This window comes from Ochotona princeps, chromosome 21 (assembly GCF_030435755.1).
Source record: "Ochotona princeps isolate mOchPri1 chromosome 21, mOchPri1.hap1, whole genome shotgun sequence".
Classification (NCBI taxonomy): Eukaryota; Metazoa; Chordata; class Mammalia; order Lagomorpha; family Ochotonidae; genus Ochotona; species Ochotona princeps.
Window position 1 is genome coordinate 33,453,704 of NC_080852.1, and position 23,320 is coordinate 33,477,023.

Sequence of the window (23,320 nt, forward strand, 5' to 3'; positions counted from 1 at the left end):
TAGGGGCTGCAGAGAGAGAGCGGCGATATTTCAGCAGATGGTCTTGTAATAGAATGTTTTTTCAAAAATTTCTGCAAGGCATCAGTGACTCTTAGAAAATGTGCATCGAGTAATGAGGAGCTAAGACGTGGTTTAGAGCATCTCTCTCTACAACACGTGACTGGGTTGCCTGCTCCTTCCTGGTCCAGCGAGCAATTTTTTTTTTTTTGAAAGTGAGGAAGAAGATACTGGGATGTGACCTCTCCTGAGTGCTCTGTGAGTTCTAAGGGAGCTGGGACTTGGTCCTGGTGTCAACAGAGCCAGGGCATCTGTGCCACTCACCATTCTTGCCCTGAGCTCTGGCCTCAGCAGGACCCAGTTGCTAGTTGGTGAAGCCATGACTGCATCAGGCAGTCCCTTGGAAAGCTCACGTCCTTGCTGCGCTGGCCCACCTCAGGCCGTGGTTCTTCTGTCTGATCTGGGTTGTGGAAGGAAGGCAAAGATGAATTCTTTGCAGGTCGTTTGTTCTTTAGACGGAGAGCAGGTGAAACCAAGCTCTGATCAGAGCAAAGTCTCAGCAAACATGGCATTCTGACTAGGAGACCCTGGCATAGAGAAATTAAGCACCCTGTCCAGGGTGCTATGGGAAAGAATTGCTAGGGTCAGAATTTGAACCCAAGCTTCTTATCACGGTGTGCCATCTTTTAGTGATTAGCATCTCTTGCATACTAACTTCTCAGTTCTCCTCAATGTATTCTTTCAGCAAATGTTGTCTCTGACACTAGTCAGCACAGTGTGGTCCCTCAGCTGTAAGCACGTGCAGTTGAGGAAGGGTGAGAGCAGGTAGCACGCAAGTGAGCACATAGCTTGTTGTCTTTGAGATTTTCTGTGTGTAACACAAGAGCATGCACACCTGTGGACACCTGGCATTAACTTGGTGATTTCTGTAAACATTTGAATTGAAGTGCTGAATACCGTGTTAACTCTGTGACTGTGCATGACTGTGGACAGATGCCTGAGGACAGGTGCATGTTTACTTGTCTTGACAGTGGAGGTGGAATTTCCCATTTTCAGGCCAGGAACCTCGATTGACCTTTCTGCCCCCAGCACCCTAGCCCAGCTCACATCTTTAGCACCAACGCTAACCTGGATCACTGCAGCAGGTGTCTCACTGGTATCTCAACCCTGAGTCTTTTTATTTTTTTTCTTGGTGCTTTATTAACTGTATTTCTTCATAATTAGTTTCCTTGCTAATCTTCTGTATTTTTAGTGTCTTTATTGAGAGATAGTTCACATACCATAAAATCACCCACTGAGGAGTTAACATTGTTATGAAGCAGGTTAAGCTGTTCTCTTCAATCCTAGCATTCCATGTGAGTATTGGTTTGCTGCTCTGCTTCCAATCCAGCTCCCTGCTAAGGTGCCTAGGAAAGAAACAGAAGATGGCCCAAGTGCTTGGGTTCCTGCAGCCATGTGGGAGACCCAGATAAACCTCCTGACTTATTCCACTCAACCCAGTCATAGCCATTGTGGCCATTAAGAGAGTGAATCAGCAGATGGGGATATTTATTCTCTCCCTGTGTGTTACTCCATCTTTTTCCATAACTGTCAAATAAATAAATAGCTTTCTTAAAAGAAAAAAAAATCACCCATTTAAATTATACAATTCCATGGAGTTTAGCATATTCACTGAGCTGTGTGACCATTATCAAAATTCAGGCTTGGAACATTTTTGTCACCCCAGTAGAAAGCCTGACTCATTAGGACCACTCTGCAGAGGCTAACTCATTGGTTCAACTGGCATCCCATTTGAGTAGCGGTTGATGGCATCCCATATATATGGGTGCCGGTCAATGTCCTGGCTGTTTCACTTCCCATCCAACTCCCTATTTATGGTCTGGGAAAGCAGTGGAGAGTGGTCTAAAGCCTTGGGACCTTGCACCCACGTGGAAAATCTGGAAGAAGCTACTGGTTCCTGGCTTTGGATCGGCTTAGCTCCAGCCGTTGTGGCCATTTGGGGAGTTAACCAGCAGATAGATCTTTCTCTGTCTCTCTCTTTGTAAATCTCCCTTTCCAGTGAAAATAAATCTTTAAAAAAAAAGAAAAAGAGCCATCCTACAGTTTAGTGTCCCCTTCATCCCTGGGCAGCTTTGTATCTGCTTCCTGTCTCTGAGGATCTGTTTAATTTAGACATGTCATCTAAGTGGGATCTTAATAATAACACTTTTATTATCATGAAAACAACTATTGGCTGCCACCTCCATGGAGTGCCAGAGACTGTGCCCGATCTCCTCTAAGTCCTTCACACTCTCCTGGTGTCCGTCTTCCCATGGCATGCATCAGGGAACTGAGGCCCAGGCAAGTTCTGCTTTGACCATGGACACTAAAATAGGAAGTGGCAGATCTAGTATTCAATCTCATTTTTTCCCTGACTCCAAAGCCTGCACTTTTAAACCCTTACTCTGCCTTATTATTTTAAAATTAGGGTACATTATCATTAATCTCAAGAAAGGGTTGTGGGGAACGTAATTTAGACCCATCATGGATCTTGCTGGGTTTTTGAGATGTCGTTATAATCATCATTTATCTTTCTGTAAGCATGATGTAGTACCTTGTTACTCAAAGTAGTATTACCTTGGAATTTGTTAGAAATGTGTAATCTTGAGCCCTTTCTAGACTTACAAGTACAGAATCTAATTTTGAGCCCAAATCCTAAGAGATCCAAATGCATTTGAAGCGTTTGAGAAGCACTTTTGTAATCTATGTTTTTCGAGGTGTCCAGGTTGATTTTATCTTATTGAAACGTGTAGTTCGGGGTGGAATGATGTGATCCCACGTGTTGTGACACTGGTGACCTGGCAGTCAGGAACTTATTTTCACAGTCTTGTATCTGTGTGACCTGCAGTAAGTTAGTTCATATGAGTTCTGTTTTATTCATATATGAAATAAATATTGTTTTCTATTTGAATCTCATTTTTTAACCATTGATTTGCTCTTCAGATATCTCATTAATGAATTAATGACATTAAAAATGTCACAGTTTTAAAATACAGACCTTCCATTTTTATAGTTTTAAACTTTCTGTTATTATTTTTGCTTGGCCCAGGAGGGTATGTTACCAAAACTCACTCTAGCCATCCTTTTTCTTTATGTTGAAATTTGTGACTGTGCATTTGTCACTGAAAAGCATAACTGATTTTTGCATTTGTTCCACTCCACTCTAAAAAGAAGTGAATATTTGACTTTTGGAGTGGAAATTCTGAAATATATCTATTAGCTATTATAAATCCTCATCAGCTTTATTATCTTTAAAATTTTTGAAATTTATTAGCTTTTACTTTTACTTGAAAGGCGGAGAGAGGGAAGAGAGGTTGAAGGAGAGGGAAAGAGAGTAGGAAAGGGAGAGGGGGATCCTCTGTTTGCTGGTTGGCTCACAGCCCCAAACGCCTACAACAATCAGGCTGGGAGAAACCAAAGCTGGGGGCCCAAACCCCATGTGGGTCTCCCACATGGGTGACAGGGACCCAGGTTCTTGAGCCATCACCTGCTGCCTCCTTGGGTGCACATGAACAGGAAGCTGAATCAGAAGCCAGGCCGCTGGAAGCTAAACCAGACACTCAGATATGGGACATGAGTGTCCCAAGCAGAGAAGTAGAGTCAACTGCTGTCACGGACACCTGTGCCCTCTGCATCTTAAAGGGTTGAAGTACTCCAGCAACAAGCATGATGTTGCACATAGGGTTTTTGTCTGTTTGTTTTGTATATACCTTCACCAAGCTAAAGACATTTTCTTCTTTGACTAGTTTACTGTAAGTTTTTCCGTAAAGGGTTGTTGTGCTTTGTCAGATGCTTTCTTTACGTCTTTTGAAATGAAAACATAATTGTCCTAATTTATTTGTTAATGTGGATTGATTTTTATACAGTAAAGTGACTTGAGACTCTTGGGGTGCTAGAATTAACCCCAGGTAATCACAGGATATTATCATATTATGTAGTGATAAGATTGATTTGCCAATTTTTTGTTGAGGATTTTTACATCTCTTTCTGAGTAATACTGGTTTGTAAATCTCTTTTTCTTAAAAATATACTTGTCTGTTTTGTTATAATTATAGTAGCCACATAAAATGAGTTGCAAGGGTTCCCTCCTTCTCTATTTGCTGAAAGGAGTTTGCTAAGAAATGATATAATTTCTCCCTTAAATATTTGAAAGGATTAATCAGTGAAGGTATTTGGACTGAAACGTTCTTTGGGATAAGACATTAGGTTTGGTTTTTTTTTTTTTTTTTTTTTTTTTTTTTTTGGTAAATCAAAGGAACTTGTCCTTTTAAATTACAAGCTACAGACTTTCTTTTATTGCATCCATCACATATTTATTAACAGGGTTGTTTTTTGAGTTTTTTGGACCTATACTAAAAAGTACATCTGGAACTTATTCATCCATTACTCGTCAAGTGTTCGTGTTTTCCTACTCCTACCACCCACTTCCAGGAATCAGTTACACGTATGTTAGACTACTTGGTACTTAAATTATCCCATAGGTTACTTGAGGTAGTATTTCCAGCCTCATTTCAAATATTGTCTTTTTCAGCTCTTAAAATTCTCTAAGAGTAGTTTCTATTTGTGTAACTATGTTCACATTTTTCTTTAAATCCTTGAGTATATTTATAGCAATCATTTTATTTTATTTTAAAGATTTATTTATTTTTATTGGATAGGCAGCTCAGATTTATGGAGAGAAGGAGAAACAAAGAACTTCTATTGACTGGTTCATTCCCCAGATTGCTGCAATGGCTGGAGCCATGCCGTTCCAAAGCCAGGAACCAGGAGCTAGAAGCTTCTTCCATGTCTTCCACATGAGTGCAGGCTCCTCCCAAGGCTTTGGACCATCCTCCACTGCTTTCTCAGGTCACAGGCAGGGAGTTGGATAGGAAGTGGAACTGCCAGGACATAAACCGATGCCCATATGGTATCCTGGTGCTTACAAGGTGAGGATTTAACCATTGAGCTACCATACTAGGTCCTATAGCAATAACTTTAAAGTCCTCATCTGCTAATTGTATCATCTTCTTTTCCAAGTCTCGCTCTCTTTTTTAAGATTTATTTATTTTTATTGCAAAGTCAGATCTACAGAGAGGAGGAGAGACAGAAAGGAAGATTTTCCGTCCGATGATTCACTCCCCAAGTGACCACAACGGCCAGTGCTGAGCCAAGCCGAAGCCAGGAGCCAGGAACTTCTTTCTGGGTCTCCCACGCAGGTGCAGGGTCCCAATGCATTGGGCCGTCCTCGACTGCTTTCCCAGGCCACAAGCAGGGAGCTGGCTGGGAAGTGGAGCTGCTGGGATTAGAACCGGCACCCATATGGGATCCCGGGGCATTCAAGGCGAGGACTTTAGCTGCTAGGCCATTGCGCCGGGCCTTCCAAGTCTCTTTTTAGAAAATAATTTTATGTTTTCATTTTCTTCAAAAAGCAAAGAGACCTAGATAGCCAGAGAGACATCTTCCACTTGCTGATTCTCACCTAAATGGCTTAACTGCTGGGTCTGGGCCAGGGCGAAACCAGGAGCCAGGAAGTGAAGCTAGGTCTCCGATATGGGTGCTAGGGATCCAAGTAATTGAGCCATTGTTGCTGCCCCACTTCCAGGGTGTGCCTTAGCAGGAAGCTGGAATTGGCAGCAGAGCCAGAACTTGAAGCAGGTATTTCAACAGGGGATGTGAGTATCCAAGCAGCACATTAACTGCTGTGCCAACTGCTTCTGCCCTCATGATTTTTAATCTACTTGTTCTATCAATATTTAGAGAGAGGATATTAAAATCTTTGGTTATGATTATGAACAACTTCTCTTCATTCTGTCAAATTTGCTTTATATATTTGGGAGTTTTATTAATATCTGCATACACATTTAGAATTGTTATTTCTTTTTGGATAATTATCTAGTATGATTCTGAGCTATCCCTCTTTGTTTGTGGTAACATTTTTTGGTTTGAGTTCTTCTTTATCTGATACTAATCTCAGAGATGCCGTGTTTCTTAGTGTTTTCATGATACAACCTTTTCCACTGCTCTTTTAAACCTGTTTGTGCCTTTTTACTTAACGTGTATTTGTTATCAGTGACAGTCTGGGGAGTATGACAGACAGAAAAACATGTTTGCCTCCTGACCCCTGTAGTCCATGAGTATATTCCTCTAAGTGGGAAAGGGAAATTTGCACGTGTGATGAAGGGTTTGTGAGTTCAATATAATCTCAGGGGTTCTTATAGGAGAGAGATGTGATGGAGGTAACAGAAATGGGATGAGGCCAAGAGCAATGGGCAGCCTCCAGACGCTGGACGTGGTAAAAAAGTGGGCTCTTTGAACTCCCCACAACGATGCAGCCCTGCCAACACCCAAATTCGACACATTTGAGACTTCTGCATTCAGAATTCTAGGGGAACACGTTTATATTGTTTTAAATGCTAACTCTGGTGATTTCTTAAAACAGTAGGGAACTAATACTCATAGGATTAAGTTGGTTTACATCTTAATGTGATTATTGATATGATGGGATTTAAATTTGTGATCTTGATGTTTGATCTCTGTTCTGGTTATTCTTTGCTCGTTTCATATGTAAGATTTAGTTTAGGGAATGGGAGTGATAAGTATTTAGAATTTCATGATCTCGGGGCCCAGGGTGGTGGCCTAGCCGCTAAAGTCCTCGCCTTGAATGCCCCGGGATCCCATATGGGTGCCGGTTCTAATCCCAGCAGCTCCACTTCCCAGCCAGCTCCCTGCTTGTGGCCTGGGAAAGCAGTCGAGGACGGCCCAAAGCCTTGGGACCCTGCACCTGCGTGGGAGACCCAGAAAGAAGTTCCTGGCTCCTGGCTTCGGCTTGGCTCAGCACTGGCCGTTGTGGTCACTTGGGGAATGAATCATCGGACGGAAGATCTTTCTGTCTCTCCTCCTCTCTGTATTTCTGACTTTGCAATAAAAATAAATAAATCTTTAAAAAAAATTCATGATCTCTCCTTTTAAACATGTGTGAAAGAGAGTCAAGCAGATAGAAAGAAAAAGAGAAAGCTTCACTCCTTAAATTCCCACAGTGGCTGCAACTGGGCTGGGTTAAAGCCAGGAGCCACATCTCTGATGTCAGGAGTGCAGTTCCTGGAGGCTGCAGTGGTGCCTCCCAGGGTCTGTGTTAGCAGGAGTTAGAAATCAGGAATCAGAGCCGTAACTGGGTTATGGGTGCAGGTGTCTTCACTGATGTCATAACCAGTCCCCTATTGATTTTCTTACCTGAACTTTTTGTTACTTTTTTTAGGGTTGCTCTAGAAGTGACATTTTAAAAACTTATGTCCATTCATGTCCAAAAGTATTCCATCACTCCAGGAATTATTTAAGGACTTCACAAAAGCATGCTGTTTGGGATTTCTCCGATCTTCTCAGATCTGTAATTTATTGTCTTTAATTAATTTTGGAGAACTCTTTGGCCTTCATCTCTTCATTTTTCACTCCATTTTTCTCTTCTTCTATTTAGGACTCCAATTAAATGTATGCTTTGGATATTTCATATTGCCTGATAGATCTTGGATGCGCTATTCTGTTTTATTTTTCATTCTTCTGTCTCCTTATGCCTTAATTTAGATAATTGCTAATGATTTGTTTCCAACTTCATACATTCTTTCTCTGATAGTGTCCAGAATGCTAATGACACACTGTTTCATACCATACTATGCTAGAAATTCATTTCTAATCTTTCCACTTAGTTCTATTTTATATCAGATAGTGTCAGTGAAAATGGTAAAGTACCTCTGGTAAGAAAAAAAAGCCTCTCTTTAATAAAAGCAATGAAAACATGGACAAAAATACTCACACTATTTATTTATTTATTTGTTTGTTTATTTATTTATTTATGTATATATGTATGTATGACTCTCAGTAAGAATAGCAAGGCTTGTTATTCTGTCCCATTCCCACCCTCCCTCCCTGTACGTTCCACAATAGCCTTGAAAGCCACAGCCCACAGGTGTGGTGCAAACCTACAACCTGCCAGGCTCCAGCAGAAAGGGGTTAAAACTCCTTCCAAACCTCATTTCCAGAGAATTGTCATTTTTCTCATTTAGTTGTCCCTTGGAAAAGCCCACTCACTAGCCAATTTTTATTTGACTTGATGTGGAGGTTGCTCAGTGCAAACAGCCTTTTCTTTGGGGGCACTTGTCAAAAATAGCCAGAGGCAATTGTTGAACATTATCATTGCCTGAGGAGGCAGATATCACTTTGAGCAAACAGCAGGTTAACCAGAAAACTAAGGAAAGCTAGGGACAAGTTGTTTATAGAAGGGGTAGAAAAGCTCCTTCATATTCCTAGAATTACAAAAAAAATCTGTACAAGGGCATCTCAAAGACAGCCACAACTAGACATGTCACAACCACACTGCCAGCACAGTTGAATGATCCGTCTTCAAAGTAGCAAGAGAGAAGTGACTTATCACATACAAGGGCTCTCCAGTAAGGTTAGCCATTGATTTCTCACCATCAGGAATGGGGAACAATAGTTTCTAACACTCTGGAAATTCTGCTCTCTCTCCAAGTATGAATATATATATCTTTACTCAATTTTTTAACGTGTTTATGATAGCTCTTTGAAGTCCTTCTGAATTCATTTTAACATCTGGGCCTGTCGCTGTGGCTAGTTCTACAGAATATTTTCTCTCTTTAGGGAGGATCTTTACTTTCTTCTTGTGTATGTATGTATCTGTATATTTTTAAAAATCTTTTTTTTTTTTTAAAGATTTATTATTGTTGGAAAGCCGGATATACAGAGAGGAGGAGAGACAGAGAGGAAGATCTTCCATCCGATGTTTTACTCCCCAAGTGAGCCGCAATGGGCCGGTGCTGTGCCGGTCTGAAGCCGGGAACCAGGAACCTCTTCCGGGTCTCCCACGCGGGTGCAGGGTCCCAATGCATTGGGCTGTCCTCGACTGCTTTCCCAGGCCACAAGCAGGGAGCTAGATGGGAAGTAGAGCTGCTGGGATTAGAACCGGCACCCATATGGGATCCCGGGGCATTCAAGGCGAGGACTTAAGCCACTAGGCCATGCCGCCGGGCCCTATTTTTAAAATCTTAAATGCTCAACCTTTTGTGTAAACATTTGTGTCAATATTTATGTTCAGGGAAGAGTTTCTTTTGTCTTAAACTGTTAGTGTGGGGGTTGTGTCTCTCTTATAAACTAATAGTTGAATTTTCTTTTTCCTTTTCTTCCAAGTAATAATATTTTTCTTAAAGGGTACATTTAACCATATTTTATATTCATTATCTGTGCTAAACAAGAAATTGAACAATCCAGTGGCTTAAAGCAATAAACATTTATCATCCCGTGGTTTCTGTGGATCAGAGATCTCGGCATGGCTGAGCTTGGCGTCTCTGCCTCAAAGTTTGTCATGATACAGCAGCCAAGGTGCCTACCGGGGCTGCAGTGTTATCGGGAGGCTCCAGCAGGGGAAGGTCTACCTCCATGCTCACTTATGTGACTGTCAACAGGTGTCAGTCCTTCAAGAGCTGATGGATTTGAGGGCTGTTGTTTCTTACTGGCTGGTACCCTGTGGCCACACTCAGTTCCTTACAGTGTGGGCCTCCGCAGGCGGCTCACACAGTGGAAGCATGCTTCATCAGTGGGAGCAAAGGAGACTGCAATAGAGTCCCACTTGTCCCCACTCTGTTGTCTTCATCTTACCCTTCTCTTCTGCCTTTCCCCACCTCTACCTTGCCTTCTGCTTTCAGTTCCACCCTTCTCCCTCTCCTTTCTTCTCCTCCCTCTCCTTTTTTTTCTTCCTGCCTACCTTTTCCCTGCTTATCCTCTAGAACAATCATCAGATATGTGATGGGCCTACCAGCCCATTTCATGGTTTTCTGTACCTCTTTTTCACCTCCCAAATTTTTTGTCATGTATTTGTATGTCCTGACTCACATTTGTATACTTTTCCCCAGTCTAAAGCTTACAGTTTATCTTATCCTTTTTATTTTGGAGATTTAAAATTTATAATATATAATTGGGATTTGCCCAGTTTTAAAAAAAAATGTTTAAAAACATGTGTGTTTGAAAGGCAGAGTTATAGGGAAAGGAAGGAGAAGGGGGGAGGGAGAGAGAGAGAGAGACCTTTGTTTATTCTGCAAATAACCACAAAGGCAGGAATTGAACCAGGTTGAAGCCAGGAGCTTGGGACTCCATTTGAATCTCCCCCTTGTGTGGCAGGGACCCAAGTAACTGGCCCATCTGTTGCTGCTTTCCCAAATGCATTAACAGGGAGCTGAATCAGAGATGAAGCAACTGGAACTCCAGCCAGTGCTCATGTGGGATGTCTGGGTCCCAGGTGGTGGCGTAACAAGCTGTACCGCATCACTGGCCCCAATTTGCCTGTTTCAAGGTCGTAGTTCATTTTTTTATAAATGAGAAGTTATTCTTTCATAATAGTTTGAGGAACATAAACATATTTAATATACATGTTTAAAATCCTTTATCAAATGGATAGCTGATAATGTTAAGAATTTTATATATATATATTTTATATATATGTATATATATATAAAAGAAACTTGGGAGAGTGGAAGTGCCAGAAGATTTCTTAGTTCCTAATTGGAGAAGCTTGGTGATAACCATGAGGGGATTTATTATACTGCTCTGTCTTGTGTTTAAATTTTTCCACAGTAAAACGTCTTAAGCAGTGCTTTGTCACATACTTGTCATAAAGTTGATTTCTTCTGGAGTGAATTGCTGATTTCATAGGTTGTCTTTCTAAGAAATTAAACATCTTTTTATATATCTGAGGTTTGGTTTAAAGGCTCATTTTGAGTGGAAGTATGATTTTTGCCCTGGTTTTTGATTTTTTTGTTTTTCTCCGTTTCCTGTGTCCTTTTCTCCTGGCTTGACATTTCTATAGTAGCTTATACCTGCTCCCCAGTTCAGGGCCAGGTCTGACTACAGCCTCATGGTGGTGACGCTGGGGATAGCACAGAACCAGGAACTGAACCAGTGGAATTACAGGCTCATTGGTGGTCAAGGGGCTACTTGTGTACCTTCCGGATGCTTCGGTTTAAGCAAACAGAATCATTGTCATATCTCAGCTTCTTACTGCGATGGGAGCTCTGAGCCCCATGTGTCCAGTCTGGCTGCCCCTTCTGCCTCTGTGGAACATGGTTTTGAATCCCCTAGGATAAAGACAGATCCTGGCCTGCTCCAGACCCAGGACCCAGCAGGTCTGGTCGTAAACCCAACCCACTGCTTGGTATACCTGTTCTGTATTGGACACTTTCATCTTGTTTCTAAGCCTGTCGATGTCTTTGCGGTTGTCTCTCTGATGTGTTTGGAGCAGGATGGATGCATCAGCATGTGAACTCTTCATTCCATCATGGCTGGAGGAGGTCCTTGACTCCATCACAGAAGATCCCTTCAGTTTGCCATTCAAAGACCCTCATTCATTGAGCGCGTTTTCACAGTGGTGATGTTTTATCTTTGTATTAGAGACAATTTACATAATTTTGAATTTTTTCCCCCCAGAAGACTTTCTTGGAAATCTCCTTAGAGAAAACAGCAGCCTGCTACCCCCCGAGTGATTCTGTCTTCTGGTCTCCCTGGCACATATCATTCTGAGATTGCCTTATTTATCTGCACATGCATTTGCCTCTCCCACTGGGATCTAAGCTCCACGAGAGCAGAAGCTTTCTCTCTGGCTTCCCTGTTGTAGCCCCGATCCTTTTGCAATCGTGCCTGTCACAGAGGAGATGCTGTATAGCATTCTGATAAATTACAGAGCCAGTCAGTGAAACCTGCCCGTGCTGCTTAATCCCAGTGCCATGCTGAGAGCTGCGTGTTGCGTGGCCTCTTGTGAGTGTTAGGAAGCAAGTATTAGGATATTGCGCAACTGTGTACGGAGACCAGCCTGCCCTCCCTCACTCATCAAAACTGAATCACAGAGGGTCTGTTCTGGGCCAGGCATTGACATCCAGACATTTGTATCACGTTCCTTTTCCCCAGCCATTTTCAATATGTGTTCTTCTGTCTATTGTCAATCACTGGGATTTCACTGTAGATCTCAGAGATTAATAGAGCTGGTGAGCAGTGTCTGGTGCTGGATGAAACAGAGGCGAAGAGCTAGCCACCTTGCTGGCTTGGCCGTATCGGGAAATCAAGACTTTGGAGAGAACAGCACAAGCCAGAGCACTTCCCTACAAGTGGGAGAGACAGACTCCCCCTCTCTAAGCAGCTCATTACATCATTCAGACTTAGATTACTACTTGTTGCAGCTTGATGTGACTAGAACAATGTCCTCAGAACTCCTGCAGTGCATGGGCAGTCTCCTTGCCTGAGGAAGAGCCGCTGGATGGTTGGGCACCTCTGTTCAGTGCTTTAGTTTTTCGTCCCACTCCCAACGAGGATATCTAGCCGGCCACAGCCCTGAAGCTCTGTGCTGAGCATTCCTGCATCCTCTGCGTGGGGAAGCCATCACAATGTATCATTTGAACTGTGGGTGGACCCTTGGATGAGACTGCTTGTCTCTGCTGCCCCACTTGTCCCTTGTAAATGGCAGTTGAAGAGCCTCGTGATGGTTTTGCTTACCAGTGTCGTCTCCTTGCCTGGCTGGGATGACTAGCCAGAGAATGGCAGGTCCAGAGCCCTGGGAGATGTTCCTGTGCTGGCTGCTTAATTGTATGTGACGAGCTTCTCCTGTGATTGCACCAGGGATCCTTAACATTTCAGTGCTGGGCTGCTAAGAGGCCCAGCACAGATTAGCCATGCTTGCGTTCCTGGGACTCAGCCCCAGCCTCCACTTTACAAACTCCTGGGAGAAATCCCCAGCACTCAGTGTTTGTGTTTAGCTTTTTGGGAGTGTTGGCATTCCACAGTCCTGCTTGGCGTGTTTAGCTCTTCTACCACTGCATGGGGAGCCAAGTTATGACTTTGTCTTTCTTTTCTAGGTGAGGGGAAAAGCCCCAAGAAAAGGGCAGCTTGCTCAGACTTGGAATGGACCACTTAGTAAAGGGTAGAGCTGGTGTTAGAACTCAGCTCTCAGTTGTCCAGATGGCTGAGCAACCTCTTGGCCCTAGCATCTCTCCTGAGCCTCTCCCTCTGGTGCTAGGCACTTACAGGCACCTCTGCCTCTTCAGCTCCCCTCATTGACCACCTTGCTGATGCATCCTGAAGGTTTCATGCCAGTAAGAGTAACATCGCCAAGGAAATGAGCTTTCAGAAATCCTTTTTCCTTGTTTTGCCCTATAGTTTTGACTCAGAGCTGCGTGCCAATACTGTAGTGTGCTAGGAAAAAAGTAATATGCAGGACACTGCTGACTGGCTATGCTCTTGGAGGTGATGAGAATTCAGTGCCACCAGGGACCAGAACAGTATTTGGGCACACTCGGCTCCAGTACAGAGAGGAGATGAGCGCGGGGTGTTATTCTTCCAGGCAAGTGCCAAAGCGTCCACCCCAGCCCACTGTGCTACGTTGCTGTGGGCTCTACTGCATGTGGAGGTGGGGGTGCTGGCCATGGGGTCTGTTCTCATCAAAGGCTCCTGCAGCGTGGGTGTCCCAGTGGGATCTGATGCTGCCTCAAGGCTGGTGACCCTTTGTGGAGGCCTGTGTCCCTGCCCACTTCTGCTGGGTTTTCCTTTAATCTTCTGAACAGTCTTGCTGGTTGGGGAGGGACACTTTTGAGGAAGTGAGGAACTTGGCTAAGTTAAGAAAATTATTTAAGGTCACCCCCACTAGTTAAGGGCAGGGCTAGGTGTAGCCTCAGAGCTGCTGGCTCTAGGCTACCTGCCCAGTTAGCTGAGCCCTTGTCCCGACTGTAACTGTAACTGAAGGGAGGACACTGGCCAGGAGGCATTCCAGCATTGCCATCAGGTGAACAACGGGCAGGAGGTGTCTATGGATACTCACTTTTTCCAGCCTAAAGATTAAGGGCCGTGCCAAATGTACCTACCTCCAAAGCCAACGCACAATTCTGGCCTTCCCAGACTGCAGCTCAGGGTAGCATAGCACCTCAGCCAGCCACTCTCAGTTCAGACCTCAGTTCCTCTCTGAGTAGCTGTGAGTATTTGAACAGCTACTTAGCCCCTCTGTGGATGGGTGTCAGTCTCCTCATCTATAATGGGGCATCATACTAATCCCACCTCTTTCAGCCACATTGCAAGAATCAAAGGAAATCGTCTGTAGGACGCACGGAAAACAGCACTTGGCAGATAGTAAGCATTCAATAAACACTAGTGATTATCATCTGCAGGATCATTACAGTAATTTCCCACCTCGAAGGGTTGTTGTGAAAATTAAAACGCAATGTATGTGAAGGATTTGGCATATCATAGCATTCTCCCTCCATCACTGCTGCTCTTCTCATTGTGTTGTGAGCAGAAATGTCAGTTGCCTTTTCCTTGCAGCATAGTCCCGGCACCCACGCCGCTGGCTAACAGGGGCTTTGTTCTCTCCCGCTAGGCCAGGGAGTTGGAGAGCAGAGAGGCAGAGCTCAGACGCCGTGACAGCTTCTACAAGGAGCAGCTGGGGCGCCTGGAGAAGCAGGTAAGGCTCACGCTTGGCTGCTTTTCTGGGGGCCAGATCCTTAAAGGCCACTGAGCAGAATCCACCACTGCTGTGGGCCAGAGATTGCCTATTGGCCCCTTGGCCAGCCACCCTGTGGACACGCCCACCGGCATTCTGCAGCCAGCACCACAAGCCCTGCTTTTCAACAAGTTGCATTCACAGAGATAATTGGTTTTTAATTGGTCCTTTTTTTTTTTTTTTTTTTTTGGTTGTTGTTGAATGCGGTTGGCTCTGCTATAGTTCAATTTTAGAAAAGAATCACTTTCACCACAGGGCGGTGCTGAGAACCAGTATACCTTTTTCACTTTAGTTAAGCTGCACTGGATAAAAATAATAATAACGTGAGGCCTTGCTATACAAATACATTAAAGTTGTATTATTGATTTTTCTCCTGGGAGTTGGGAAGATCAAAGGGCGCTACTGCTATTCGCTCACTGCTTTTCTGAGGATAAGCTTTTGAAATGAATGAGATTTAAAGACACATCATCATGTCTTTAAAAATAAATAAATAAATAAGGAAAAATCCTGCAATTCTTGATAATTCATTTGGTAACATTTATTTTTGGCTTAATTTGTTGATCATGCAAGATTTTTCAAAGCAATGGGTTAAAAATGTAGGGGGGGATGGTTGAGAGGGTAAGCAAAAGTGGTTCTCCCTCATTCCTGAGACAGCGCACCAAGCAACCTGAGCCATCAGCTCAGTGCAGGCACATCTTCGTGAATCATTTGTCACGGTTTGGAGCTTTGCAATTGACAGTTTGCTTGAGGGGCTTGATTTCCACAGGAGCTTTCTGCTGTGGCACACCACAACGGAGCCTGGCAGAGAGGTGGATTTCTTTGTCCCCAGGCGGAGGAGACTGGACGACAGTTCCTCCCTGCCCCCTGCTCCATGGTCACCCACCTGTCTGCCTCTGTGGGGCTTTTAGGGAATGACCAGCATCGGCATCCGGTGACATCCTGTAATCCATGGAACGTGCACCTCAAAGCCACTCAGAATGGCCTGCCCTTGACAAGCCAACATTCCACAGAAGAGCCACCCGCACAGGTTTGGCTGTAGCTTGTAATGACAAGGATTGTGATTTGAGAGACTGGGAACAATAACACACACACACACCACCAGCCATAGCTCTAATGATCACAGTTGTCCATATGTTCATAGGCACAGATTTTTTTTTTTTGTTATATCCCCTGCTGTCGCCTCTTGTGTTTTTCTCTCTGGGTTTGGCTGCTAGAAGTGTGTGTACGTGTGTGTACTTGGGGTGGAAGGCAAATGGCCCCACCTCCTTGTTCTTCCTCTCAAATATATTTCTCCTTTGTCACTCCTCTCTCCTCCCTACTTTGTTTCTTCTCCTTGAAACCAGTTCCCTGTTTTGCTAAAGAAGAGGAAATTCTCCTGGCTGAGCCTTTTTCTCCTCATCTGTTCTTTCCCACTCATCATAAAGTGAGGTCTAGACTCTTTGTATGTGCAGATGTAAGCTTGTTTTTTTTTAAAGATTTTTCTACCTGGTGGTGAACAATTATTAAATGCTTCCAGAAGGGAGTGCAAAAGCATGATCTTTCTGGATCTTAAAATACAGCATTTTGCAGGTGATAAAGAGGAAAGCACTTCTACCATCTCCAGAAATGGAGCTTACTGCAGCAGATAGAGGGGTAGAGAGTACTAAAGAAAGAGCCAGAAAAAGAGGCCAAATAGTAGATCTTAACATGTATTATTTTTGAAAGGGTTTATGATTTTTTTCCTTGAATAATTTTATTCCAGTAATGCCTGGGAAGATGGAAAACACACAGCGCCCAACCATCTTGGTTTTTTTTTTTTTTTAATCCACTGTTGCTTTTATGCAATTCTGCTTTTATTGGGTGGCTACTCTCAGGCCTTGGCATTGCCAGCTTCCATACACATGACTCCAGGACCTTCCAGTCATCGTGCTCCCCTCATTTCCACTCCCCCTTCTATTTCTCCTTCCTTGGAAGTTTAGAAAGTGGTGGTGGAAACGTCACATCATCCTTGCCCACCCAGCCCAACTCCAAGCATGTTCGGGCTGTGACAGAAGAGGCAGAGGGTGGGGCCCTTACGAGGATCTCTGGGGTGTTCAGGGGCTACCAGCTGGAATCCTGCTGCCCTTCTGCCTGTCAGGTACCAACCTGGAGTACTGGCCAGGCCTCCCCTTCAGGCTACTGTGTCTAGCAGGGAGGGAAAGCACACACAGACCTGCACTCAACTTCAAAGGAGGTGGCGGCTCCTTGACCCTCGTATGCTGCAGTAGGTAACAGGGTGATTATTCTCGAGTGTGCAAGTCATGATTTGTAGACCTCCATACTTGATAATGTTTCTGAGTAATTGTTCCTCACACCTACACTGCAAGATCAGAGCTAGGAGCATGTTTTTTCTATTTGGTCACCAAGAGTGGCGAGCTGCTAAGAGTGTCGGGGCCCTATGAGGACCCTCAGGGGCCTGACATAGAACCCTAGACATGGTGCCACGGATGGCAGCAGTGCTATTTCCCTGACAGAGAGTGATGACTGGAGACCAGTGGACCTGGGTTCCCACACAGCTCTGTATCCCCATCCTGTGCAGTCACTGTGTCTCCTTACATCCGAATTTCTTGATCTGTTAAGTAGAAATGTTAATGCTTTTTGCAGGGAGTTAATGGGAGGACTAAAGGGGGCAGGGTCTGTAAAAGTGCTGGCGTGTGCTCAGTGCCTTATCAGTGCTGGCTCCATTCCCTAGCGCTTGGTGGTATTGGGGATTCCATATCATGTCACGATGCTCCAGGACCAGGTTATTGGATGAGTCTATGTGCATGCATAAATATGTGTGCACCGCGTACATCTATGTGTCCTGGGGTGGAGTTTATCATTAAAGGTGCTCTCTGGGCCATGGAAGTCTCATCTCTGGGCTTCATCTAGTCTAGTTTTGCTTCAAAAATATAAAAGCCTGTGATGCTAAGAATGTTGTTTTCATTCTTTAGCCTCAGCTTGCTTATCTTTGAAATGGGCATTGTAAGACTAACCTGCTAGTTATTTGGGGGATAGGTAGCAATTTGTAGAAAGCAGCCATCCCCTTCTTTAATAAACAGATCCTCTCATGAATTCCTCGTTGATCTAAGTCTGCTACCTGTTGAGCACAGCAGTTATTCAGACAATTGTGTTTCTGGCTTCTGATTTGGGAGGGAAATGAGGATCAAGTTCTGTATCAGAGGATCTCCCAAATTGGTACCAGTCCGCCCGCTTTTACAAAGTTGGCAGTCACAAATGTCAGATGGTATTATTAGATTTCGCCCCAAAGGTTGAGCTGGACAAAAGGAGGAAATTCAGAAGTGTGTCTGTTCTTAGATTTCAGTTTTCCCATGGAGAATCAGTCTCCCTTTCTGATTCTGTCAGATGCCCGTATTCTTCCCTCTACCTCCACCATGAGTTGCCAGCCCTTTCCTCCCTGTTTTTCTCTGTGTTTCAACTTGGGGTTAAAGGAAGACCACAGGGATCCAGACAGCTCTGCACAATCTTCTCACAGACAGCTCTCAGTAAATGCTGCCCATTTCTGCACCAGCAGTTTCTTCCTTGTTCCTTGGTGTATTGACCAGCACATTTAGAAAAACAGAAACTACATTAGATGTAGAGCAGGAGGTGCTAACTATGAGAACCCTTCCATTTGACAAGGGAAGGGCTTCCAGTGTTCAACAAGCACATGCAAAGGGTTCATCCTCATCACTTCACAGCCACAATGTCATACTATTATGACACGGCCAACGTGGACAATATGGACAAGACCAAGTGCTGCCAAGAAGGCAGTTCACCTCTGAACCCTGTGATCTAGTGATTCTAGATCCAGTAGAAGTGTGTCCAAAAAAGATGCTCTAAGATGTTCATGATGGCAGCATCACTCGTGGTACCTCCAAGCTATGAACAGCACAACAGGAACTCCAATAGCAGAGGCCTTGATGGAACACTGTACAGGAATGACAAAGAGCAATTCACAGCTCCGTGCAAAGATGTTGAGGACCCCACAAATGTGGGCTCTAAAGCAAAGAGCCAGGCATGGAAGAGCACTTCCAAAGTGTGTGGTTTAAGTTTCAGAAAGTTTGAAAACAGCAGAACAAATCTCTGTTATTAGCAGGTGGGTCAGTCATTGCCCTGTGTGGAGCAGTGTAAGGACGGTGGGCAGGTGAGCAGAGCTTCCCTTTGCTGACCTTGGTGTGGGTTATAGGTATAATCAGTTGGTGACAATTCATCTGGTTTTAGAGTTTCTATAGTAGACTGTCAGTGTATGAGACTTCAAAAAAAAAGTGGCATGCAGCTGAGATAGACAGGCTAGCAAAAGATGCCCCCGTGAGCTCTGCCCACCCCTCTAATATCCTCCTTGCTGGTATGCAGACCTCTGCTTGGGGCCTTTTCTTACAAAACCCCTGGAAGTTACAGGCCCTGAATTGCCTATCCCAGCCCCAGCTAGACCTTTGCTAAATATCTTTTTCTTTTCTTCCACCCTGGGACTTAAGGGGCAGAGTTGCATGGAAATGTTAAGTGCCCTCCCCACAGATGCACGGGTAGACCATGGCAGGCTGGTTGCACAGCTAGATTGGGCTGTGCCCAGTCTGAGTTCCTGTAGGTCTGAGCACCTCCACTGTTGACTATTGCTGTTCCTGACGGGCTCCACTCTGGAAGGGCTGCTGGAACACTGAGTCAGAGTTTTGGGGTAGAGAGGGCATGGCTGCCGATGGGAGCTGGTCCCTGTCCTACAGCCACCTGGAGAATCACCCCTAGACCCTGCAGTGTACTGCTCTTCTGGGCCCCAAGCCTTTGCTGTATCCCAGCCCTGGCCATGCTGACATGTACTTATTATCATCTGTGACTGCCTCCCTTCTTGACTGTGAAGATCTGTGAGTGCCGAGTCCTCGCTAGTCTGATTCATCAGGGGTGAGTCATTGCCAAGAGCTGGCAGTGCAGTGCCTGGCATAGAATAGGTGCTCAGTAAATGTTTGCAAGAATAAAGAAAGGAAAGTGTGCGTATACACAGGCAGGAAACAGTGACACAGCTGGGGCTCCAGGAGAGGGAGGAGGGAGCATTGGCTGAGAAGGCTTCTTGATGGGAAAGGTACATGTGGCGCAGGAGCAGGATGTCAGGGCAGCAGGATGGGTGGGGCTTCTAGATGGACAGCTCAGTCCCAGCCAAGATGCTCTAACGGAAGGGAGGGTGGTGGGCGGTGAAACTGTGAGAATAAGCTGTCATGAGATTGTCAGGACCTGGCCACCTGACTGACAAGTGTAGCCTGTGTGAGGCTAATGTTGGGAGTCGAAGAGCAGTGAGCAGGAGAAAGGTTTGAGCTTCCATGTCCAGAAGCATAACAATGCTATTAAGAGAAAAAGAAGGATTCAAGTGAGTCTTGCCCTTGGGGAAGGTCACAGGTTTAATTCTAGACTCACACCTCCTACGAGGTGGAGATGACCAGTGAGTGAGTGAGATGTGTCACAGTCCTATGTCCTACAAGGTGACAGTCACCGCAGTTTTGTGCCTGTTGTGTGCCTGGCCCTTTTACATAAGTCATCACTAATCCTTGCAGCAATCCTGCCAGGTAGATGATGTTACACATGTTTTACAAGTGAACGAAGTGGGGCTCAGGCTGCACAGGCTGCTAGGAGCCACACAGCTGAGAAAGCAAGTCAGATCTCTAGAGCTCCACAAACCGCTCTGCATGGTACCACGTGACCTCCTCACATTAGTTCAGGAGAGGAGCTCCAGGAGGAGTGTGGTTAGCTGCCAGGAGAGGTGCCATTCACAGCGCCAAGAAGGATGTATGAGCTATGTCAGGAGGGCCTTTTAGAGGTTGCAGTGGAGACGGAAGCTGGATTCTGTAAGGCCAAGTTCTGGAGAGATAGAGAGGAATGGAGGAAGCAAGTGGAGGCTGTTCTTTCCAGAGGTTTCGTTGAAGAGGGGGCAGTCATGGGTAGGGAGAGAGCAGGCAACATGAACGTATTAATGAGAGGAGGCAGATTTGTGCCTCACTTCTGAGTGGGGAGCTAGTGTAAGTATAGTGGAAGGCCAAGCCCACTGGTGGGGAGGTGGTGTGATGAGAGGATCACCTTAACCTGGAAAGGGTTCTCGGAAGAGCCATCCTGTGGCTCTGGTGGATTGTCACAGTGGGTGCAATTCCACTTCCGCATACAGGGTGAGGGATGTAACAAGAAACACCAACTCCTAGCCCTTGTCAATAGCCAGTAGGCTCTTCTGCTGAGCGAGGGAGGCCTGCTCTGTCAGATCTGAGTTGGCAATAGGAATTCAGAATGGAGCTAGCCATGGAAGAGGTGAATCTGGGAGGCAGCAAGGACTCTGGCTGTGAGACCTCTAGAGAGAAGCTGCTGGGAAGCAAGAATGAGTGACAGGTAACTGACCTGCCAACAAAATGACAGGAAAACATTTGGGGAAGGAGCCCACCTCCTGATTGTTATGGAGTTGGGTATGTTGTTGATGTTTTTAAACTGCCAGACTGAACTGGTCTGAGCTCAAGAGACTTTGGAAGAATTCTGAATCGAACAATTATTCACCAGGTTGGGCTGAGGGAGACTGCTCATCAGTTACCCCACCAGTACTCCTTTTCAGTTATGGAATGGCCATACAAGTGAGTGTTTTGTGTGTTCTCAGTGGTATGCAGAATGTGAGAAATGAAGCCTGCATGCTGCAGAGATTAATGGCTGCCTTTCTTCGCAGGATGGGCTTTTTATATCTGTCCTTGTAGGATCCAGGCTCATTGGTAAAAGTGATCAGTCAGACAGGAAGACATAAGGACATTTAGAACCATTGACCCAATCCATTTTTTTTTTTTTTGCACAGATAAGGAAATAGACCCAGGGCAGTTATGTGATTTGAGAATCACTTGGTGCAGTGATAAGCATGGAGGGAGACCTGAGCATGGCTTGATCGTAGTTTGGCTTGAGAGGGACGAGCAAGTCCCCCAAGCCCAGAATGTGGCTCTGCAGTTTCACAGGGAGGATCCTCAGTACTTCTCAGTCTGCCTAGTAAAAAATGTAACATAGAGCCAAGTCTGTTGTTACACATCTGCTATGGAATAAATATGGTTTGGCCATGTGGAATTTAATTCCCCAGCCATGTTAAGAGTATGGAAATCTGATCTAACTGTGGTGTTTATGGGAGGAGACTTTGGAAAGGGATCTGATTTAGATGAGCCACTAAGATGGAGGCCCAGGATTGAATCCTGGTGACTATAAGAGAGACAGAGAACAGATATGCATGAACCCCATCTCTTACACGTGATGCCAGGTACTGCCTCAGGACTCTGCTGGCAAAAAGGCCATCACCAGAACTGAGTCAGTGCCAGCACCATTCCCTCCACTCCCCAAAGCTAAGGGCTAAGTTATCTTCTAAAATATGTTAGTCTGCCTCAGGTATTTCATGATGGTGATAAAAAAGAAACTAACAAATATCTTTGTATGTAATAGTAAGTGCAGATACTGTTATCAAGCAATAATAACAATGCTACTGCTGTTATTGATTGTCTCCAGAAGTCACACAACTGGCAACAATGTAGCAATGACCCTAGATGCTTGCGGGTTTTTATCCAGTAGATTTGTAGTACCCACCTGCCCTGTCTTCCAAAAGTGCTTGAGGAAAGTAATTTAGATCAGAGGATTTAGACACTGTTAAATTTTGGCTTCTCAATTTATGTAATAACACCACTGTAACCTTTGCCAAGTTATTTACTCCACCTGACACTTTACTTTCTTTATCTATGCAAAGTGTCTACTTCTTTGGGTCGTTCATTATGAGAAAAAAAAATGAGATAACTCATGCTAGGTGTTCTTTCAGTACTAGCTGTCAGTAGGTACTCCATAAAAGATGGAACCCTGATGAGGTTCTCCACTTCAAAAATCACCTCCTCCACTTTGACCATCTGTCACCTTCAGCAACCCCACCATCTTTACATCCTCCAACTTCTCCATTTCAGCCATGTCTAACACCAACCCTATTGCTACCATTCCATTACCATCTCTTCTACTAATTCCAGCTCTACTACCATCAGCTCCACTTCTGCTGAGCCCCCCACTAACTAACTTAATCTCCATCCACCTGTACCACTGTCTCCACCATTTCCATCATTATCTCCATCTGTATAACCTCCACCATCATCATCACCATCGTATCCCCCACTACACCCTCCTCCACCTCTACTTTTGCTGTCTCCATCACCAACATCCGCTGTCTCCACTTCCACTAGCTCCACCTCTACCTCTGTAGTTTCTACCTCTACCACCACGTTCATTGCTGCTTCTACCAACACAGTCACTGCCACTGCTTCTCCCTCTGCTACCGCCGTTACCACCATCACCTCCACTGCTGTGTCAGCCCACCTTCCCCGCATCTGCTCTTTGCATTGCTTCTGGAAGATTTGCTAAACAGCTATTTACCTTATGGTCTCAGCTCATATGTTGCAGAAACATTCTCATTTATCTCTCAAGAACCTTTGAGGTGAGGGAAACAGACTGAAACCTCTGCTGCATACTTGGACCATGCTTACCTGGGGTAGCTATCTGAGCACGGGGTCCCGCTGAACTGGATGCTTGCCTACTTTCTGTTAGATTTCAGCACTCATGTTATGTCAGTTAGGTTTCACAACAGTAGGGATTTTGCAAATGAAAATGAGGATACTCAGAGAGGTTAACAGATGGTCCACAGTTTCACAGCTATTAACCTTAGACCCAGGATTTCATCAGGGTTTTAGAATCTACTTCTGTATAGTAGGAATAATAATAGTTCCAATCTTCAAGGTAGTT

The 23,320-nt window shown here is 44.7% G+C and overlaps 1 protein-coding gene across 1 annotated transcript in view; it reads left to right on the forward strand.

Annotated features, from left to right (window-relative positions):
- Positions 1 to 23,320, forward strand: part of CHCHD6 (coiled-coil-helix-coiled-coil-helix domain containing 6) — a 240,173-nt gene that overhangs the window by 110,153 nt on the left and 106,700 nt on the right. The window contains exon 5 of the mRNA XM_012925941.2: positions 14,435 to 14,518. Within this exon, the coding sequence (XP_012781395.1) occupies positions 14,435 to 14,518 (84 nt within the window). The remainder of the gene's footprint in view (positions 1 to 14,434; positions 14,519 to 23,320) is intronic.